Genomic DNA, 7500 nt, shown 5'->3' with positions numbered 1-7500 from the left:
ATATTTCCAATTTTCAATACTTTTACTTCTACTCCACTACATCTCAGAGGCAAATATTGTACTTTTACTCCACTACAATTATTTGAAAAACTTACTGTATTAGCCTATAAAACACAAATTAACCACTTTAGTCCTATTTTATACATAGGCTATTTGAAAAATAGCCGATCTACAAGCTTACAACACACTGTGAGCTTGTACTATAGATCTGCTATTTTCAAACATTTCAGTACTTTTACTTTTGGTAGGCACATTTTGTACATTTTGATACCAATCCTTTTGTACTTTAACTCATGTAAATTTTGAACACCAGACTTTTACTTGTAACAGAGTACTTCTTCATTGCTGTATTGATACTATTACTTAAGTAAAACAGTTTGAGTACTTTTTCCACCACTGAATATAACCCTCAGCAGTGCTTGCGTAGTGCAAGGCAAAAGTGAATGCAGGAGAACGCACAGTAAGCATGTTTATTAGTGTCCATATTGATTGTTTGATTGAATACATAACAGAACAGGTAAAACATATTGGTATAAAGCTCAGTAGAATCATAAGGTATGTTAACAGAGAAATACCACTCTGAACGGTTGTTTTCTGAGCAATTAGTGGTGGAAAGTAACTAAGTAAATGTACTTACTGTACCTATGTACAATTTAGAGGTACTCTTACTTTACTGGAGTATTTCCAATCTTCTATACTTTTACTTCTACTCCACATACATCGCAAAAACAAATATTGTACTTTTTACCCCACTACAATTATTTGAAAACTTTAGTTACTAGTTACTTGGTAGATTTTGATTATTATTACAACATACATTAACCATTGGCATTTAAACGTTGTCTATTTGAATATAGCCGATCTACCCTCTCACAACGCGTCGCAATGTGACGCGTTGTGAGCTTGTACATCTGCTATTTTCATAGGATTTTATACATTTGAAAATGTTGTACTTTTACGCGAGTACATTTTGAATACGGGATAACATAGTATATCTATTGCAGTATTAATGCTTTTACTTAAGTAAAACATGTGAATACTTCTTCCATTACCGAGTTGTCCCCATGGCAAAGATGAATCTATCATGAAGCCATCAAGGTTCAAAGTTTAAAGGAGCTACACCATGAATTTAAAAAATAATAATAATATTTGATATCATATTGTTTATGTCCCTCAAACGTTTTTCAAAAGGTTTGAGCCTAAATCAAGCAAGCCTCAGATATACTCATTCCAACTAACTTCTCTCTGGCTTATAAAGCACTTTCACCTGCAATACCACATTGTCCTGTTTGGCACGGGGCGCTATTGAGACAGTTTGTATGCATGTTATGTCCTGGTTCTGTGTGGAAAAAGTAAAAAAAAAAAAATGTTTATTTTTTATTTTTTATATATATATATATTTTTTGGTTAGAACTGAAAAACGGGAGGAATTGTTCCCAGACGTGACGTAGGGTGGGGGAACAAATCTGACGGACTGTTTTCAGACCAATTTACATAAAAAACACAGATAGCCTATGAAAGCCTGCATGCTCGAAGTCGGGTATTTGTTGGAACAGAAGAGAGGTGGGGGAGACCAAACCACACAAAAATGAAGAAAAAGTTAAAATTCATGGTGTAGACCCTTTAAGGTTGTGCTTTATTGTTACATCATGTGTACTGGTACATAAGAGTAAAACGTATTTTTGTTCGGCCTCCTTCAGACAATATTGCAGCATTAGGTAATAATAATAACAACAATAATAATGATACAACTGTACAAATATTTAAAAAAGAAACAGAGAGAGTGCAAAAAAGAGTCAAAAAAACGAGAGCACTTCAGTGTATGTACACGTGCATATAATCTTGGTATATTATCACAACAGCATTTTTTTCAGAAGCTGCCAAACAACTTCACAGCATATTCAATATAAAGCAGATTAGGTAGGAACAGTTCAAGCATGATACAAAAAAAATGAAATAATAATAATACATTTTATTTGTAATGCACTTTATATTTGACACAAATCTCAAAGTGCAAAATTGCATAAAAGTCAATAAAAAATATAAAAAATAAGGGAATCCCCCCCAAAAAACTATGAAATGAATAAAATTCAGATCAATGGTCAATGGTTTGAGTTAACATATCGAGTGCCAGAGGTTTTTTAAAACAGGGTACATCCAGTGCCAGCGTTTCTTACCGTTTACGCCGATCGTTTTAGAGCTGCAAATGCCTCCACGAGCACCCGGATGTAAACAAAGGGTGTCTGGGCGATGGCCGAGGGTCTAACGACTGGAACAATGATATTTCTAACGTGATCCGCCATTGCAGAGTGAGTGATTGCTCGTTGAAAATGGCTTGTTTTCACCACTGTAAAAAAGTATGGAGATACTGTATGGACCTTTTTCTCCAATCTTTGGAGCGGACGGTGACGTTATTTTGGGCTCATGTCACATCCGTCCATTCCATTTTACAGGGACCTAGGATCATTCCTAAGTTGCGTTAGAGCGCCCCTTGTGGAAAAAAAAAGAAAATTTGAAAACACGTAGATTTACGTGTTTGGCACTCAAAAATGAACAGTATATATTCAAAGATTTGCACACATTTTCATGATGTCTCAAAAATAGCATATCTACAAGCTCATATCGTGGCACTTTGTGCAGCGAGCTTGTATATTATCTGCTATTTTTGAATAGCCAAAGAAATCTTAAAATGACACACAGATGTGTTCCCGGTCTTAATGGGTTAAAAAGAGAGATTTTTAGTGCGAGAAAATCCCACCCGCACCATCATCACCCCCTCCTTGTTGCTTTGTGCGTGCAGGTAGATCGCCGGATCGCCGCCATGCCGTTCGGTAACACCCACAACAAGCTGAAGATGAACTACAGCGCCGAGCAGGAGTTCCCTGACCTCAGCAAACACAACAACCACATGGCCAAGGTGCTGACCCCCGACATGTACGCCAGCCTGAGGGACAAAGAGACCCCCAGCGGCTTCACGCTGGACGACGTCATCCAGACCGGAGTCGACAACCCAGGTAGGCCTGTCACAATTGTTAACCTACATAATCACTTCATCGCAATTATTCACTGGTGGAAAGTGACTAAGTACATGTACTCAAGTACTGTACTTAAGTACAGTTTTGAGGAATTTGTACTTTACTCGAGTATTTCCAATTTCCAATACTTTTACTTCTACTCCACTACATCTCAAAGGCAAATATTGTACTTTTACTCCACTACAATTAATTGAAAACTTTATTTACAAGTTACTTTGCAGATATAAATAATAACATTATAAAACCTACATCAACCAATTCAGCCTTATTTTCTACCTAGGGGCGGCAGTGGCTCAGGGGTAGAGTGGCTGGGTAGAGTGAACTGGAAAACCGCAAGGTTCCCAGTTCGATCCCGGGCTGGGGCGCTCCCCTAGAGTTAGTGTCAAAGTGTCCTTGAGCAAGATGCTGAACCCCTAATTGCTCCCGATGAGCAGGTTGGTGCCTTGCATGGTTTCATCCGCCATCGGTGTTTGAAAGTGTGTGTGAATGGGTTAATGATGGCACAATCAATGTAAAGCGCTTCGGATAGAAGTGCTATATAAATGCACCATTTACCATTTACCTAGGCTATTTGAAAATAGCCGATTTACAAGCTCACAACCCATCGCGACGCGTTATGAGTTTGTAGATCTGCTATTTTCAAACATTTTAGTGCTTTTACTTTTGGTACTTTAAGTACATTTTGATACCAATACAGTATTGATGCTTTTACTTAAGTAAAACATCTGAGTACCTTTTCCACCACTGGATGTCCTCACAATTAAAGTAATACCGTGTGTGTGGATGGATGGGTGGGTGGGTAGGTAGGTAGGTAGGTAGGTAGATAGAACAAGAGGATGACAGGTAAATATTGTTTAAATAACTTAGACTTTCCATTTCAGGAATTAAATATATCTAATATATCTCATATATCTAATTGATTTAGCAGAGAGTTGACAGCTGCAGCACTAGCTTCACAATTCTGTCGAGTCACTGTGTGGGTATGGATGAAGGTCATACCTTCAGACGTTATGCTGACTCACACCAGCGTTGAGTTTCACATAAAAGATGTCCGCAGAAAAAAAAAAACACAACCTCTAATCCATGTCCTTCAATTGGCTGATGACAAATTGTGATCGAAACACGATATACTTCCAGTGGTGTAAAGTAACTAAGTACATTTACTCAAGTACTGTACTTAAGTAAAATGTTGAGGTACTTTTACTTTACTGTACTTCCAATGTTGTTACTTTTACTTCTACTCCACTACATCTCAGAGACAATTATTGTACTTTTACTTCACTACAATGATTTGAAAACTTTAGTTACTAATTACTTTTCAGATATACATTTGGATAGTATGAAACATACATTAAGCATTTTAGCCCTATTTTATACATGCGTTGTGAGCTTGTAGATCTGCTTTTTTTTTTAAACATTTAGCCGATCTACAAACTGGAAAATAGTATCTGATTGCGACGTGTTGTGAGCTTGTAGATCGGCTATTCTCAGTGAATGTTACCAGCCACTATAGGAATGCTAGGGCTGAAGTGGATAATTCAATTGATGCTTAAATTATGATGAACCTTTCATTCCCTTTGTGGCGCTCGGACATTGGATAATTGGATTGTAAAACAGGATGTTTATTAGATTTGTATGCTGCGTTTGGTGGAATGTAAAGGAATAATTTCTTGTTCTGTTGACTGGTATCTGTCTGTGGTATCTGTTTGTTTATTCAGAGATATGCTGCTATCTTTAGTCTAAAATGTCTCCTTTTAACCCATTTAGACCTTAGGCCGATTTCTAAATCCTGACCATGACGTTTTCTGAAAAACTTCACATCTTTATATAAAAAAAAGAATAATGTTGCTATACTGTATATAGCAAAAACTAAAATGCCACAGAGTTGGTCCCGGCCTGAAAGGTTTAACAACATGGTGGAAGTACTCTGATACCTCAAAGTAGTCTACTACTACTGTTAAAATTTAAGCTAATTTGACTTTAGTAAAAGTACAAAAGTGCTGGCATCAAAATATACTTAAAGTACCAAAAGTAAAAGTACTCATTATGCGGAATCTCCCATTTCACAATTATTATTTTTTTCAAAAGTTTACAAAATTGGTCCAAATCTTTACAAAATGGCTGATTTAAAAGTTCACAGTGCGTTGCATCACGACATGTGTGAGCTTGTAGGTCGGCTAGTTTCGAATAGCCGTAGTATTTGCTTAATGTGTGTTTTGTAATAATTCTAATCCTCAAATTAACAAATGCTGTCTAACTAAAGCTTGTAGTGGAGGAAAAACATAAAACATTTGCCTGTGAGATGTAGAGTAGAACTATAAAGTAGCCTATATTGAAAAAATGCAAACACACAACATCAGTACTGCAGTGGTGGAAGAAGTACTCAGATATTTTACTAAAAGTAGCAATACGACAATATAAAAATATTCAAAATGTTACTTGAGTAAAAGTACAAAAGTATTGTCATAAAAATATACTTAAAGTACCAAAAGTACTAATGTTCACAACTACTAATGCTCACAACGCGTTGCGAGCTTGTAGATCTGCTATTTTCAAATAGTCTATGTATAAAATAGGGCTAAAGTGGTTAATGTATGTTTTATAATGTAGTAATTTATATCTGCAAAGTAACTAGCAACAAAAGTTTTAAAATAATTGTAGCGGAGTAAAAGTACAATATTTGTCTCTGAGATGTAGTGGAATAGAAGTAAGTATTGCAAATTGGAAATACTCTAGTAAAGTAAAAAGTAACTCAAAACTGTACTTATTAAGTACAGTACTTAAGTACGTGTACTTAGTTACTTTCCACCACTGAGTACTGAGTTTCTTTGGGTGACTCACACAATTTAGAAATGCTTCTGCCATACAGTCAGAAGCGCTGAAAATGAGAGTGGGTTCTAAACGGATAGGCCAAACGGCTATTAGAACGATAAATAAATAATATTTATTTATCGTTCTAATACGATTGCGATTCATTGCGATTAAAATAATTAACCGTGATTAAAATAATATGAAATCGCTCCCTCTGGTGTTGTGACTGTGGGTGAGTGTCACTCACTCTGGAGAAGCAGTTAGACAGGTAGGGCACTGTCCCTCTGAGTATCTTAAATACCAATCCCATTGATATTTGCTTAACCCTGTCTTCTACCCTGAGCCATCTCAAACTAGCAAAGTGAGTTCGTAATAGGTGGGTCATGGGCTTGAGGCCGACTAGTAGTCAGATCGGTTTGTTTTGGGAGGTCTGAAGTTTAGTTTTTACATTTTAAAATATATTTGACAAAATGATGGAACGTTGACAGCTTCCTGTGCGCTGCTTTGAGAAGTTGTAGTAACAGACTCTCTGTAGCATTGGAACATTGTGGAAAAGTTGTGAGGCTTGAGATACTAGGTTGGTGTAGCCAGCAGGTTCTAATCAGCACTAATTAAAATGATTGGATTGACACTGGTCTCTGATGAGATTAGAAGGCCCCAACAGACTGAGCCTGCAAAGCCTGGTTTATACTTGGTTGCGTGCTGGTGTCGCTCACCAAACATAGCCGATCTACAAGCTCACAATGCGTCGCGAACGCGACTCATTGTGAGCTTGTAGATCGGCTATGTATGGAGCACGACACGGCGCGCAACCAATTATGAGTCAGGCATTAGCGGTGTCAGTGTCACGTCACGACAGACTGAAGCCGCTAACGGTGGCATTGTCTCTTCTGTCTGTTGATCTGCCAGGGAAGACATTTGAGTGACATTTTGGGTCCATAGAGATGTGCGCAGCAACTCATTTCACTGATTGTTAAACAATGTTTTTGTAACCATTTTATCGACTAGTGTTACTCAGAAACCAAAACTGAGCACATTTCAGTTCAGTTCCTTCTTTTTTTTTCCGGATACTGGACATGAATTATATCGTAAGAAAAATATAAACAATTCATTAAATTTACGTTGATTTACAATAATAATAATAATAATAATAATAATAATAATAATAATAATAATAATAATAATAATATAAAAACAATAATAATAACAAAACAAAACAAAATATACCAATTATAATCCATTTGGTGATTCACATCTGCTATTGCAGAATAGTTGTCCAAATGAATTCCCTCTAAGGCCAAACATCATCAGAAGAAATATCTGTGAAATATAAAAGCCATTTGGAAATGCTTGATATAATATTCAAATGACAAATCTTATTTTAAATGCAGACACAGACAGGTAGTGCAATGTGTGACCATGGTTCATGATTATCCTGCAAAAACAAAACTGCTGTTGATTCAGCAAAATGGTTTCGTTTCAGATAACTAAAGAAAAACATCACAATCAATGTCTTTCTCGTGTGAAATTGAAACTGGGAAACCCATGATTCACTTCACTGAATGAAAAGCTCCAGCCAACATCCTGATTGTCATTGCTGTTGTATTTATGTTTGGTAAGGTAGTTTTTTCTCCATACACTAAACGCGATGCAG

General features: G+C 36.5%; 1 protein-coding gene across 1 annotated transcript in view; it reads left to right on the top strand.

Moving 5' to 3' along the window:
* The window catches only part of LOC311063876 (creatine kinase B-type), a 26784-nt gene that overhangs the window by 1511 nt on the left and 17773 nt on the right, over positions 1 to 7500 (top strand). The window contains exon 2 of the mRNA XM_084083495.1: positions 2801 to 3014. Coding sequence (XP_083939621.1) covers positions 2822 to 3014 — 193 coding nt within the window. The 5' untranslated portion in view covers positions 2801 to 2821. The remainder of the gene's footprint in view (positions 1 to 2800; positions 3015 to 7500) is intronic.

The sequence above is a fragment of the Gymnoscopelus microlampas genome (genome assembly GCF_963454915.1).
Source record: "Gymnoscopelus microlampas genome assembly, chromosome: 16".
NCBI lineage: Eukaryota > Metazoa > Chordata > Actinopteri > Myctophiformes > Myctophidae > Gymnoscopelus > Gymnoscopelus microlampas.
The sequence above is the reverse complement of the archived record's forward strand: the minus strand, read 5'-3'. Positions and strand labels throughout refer to the sequence as shown.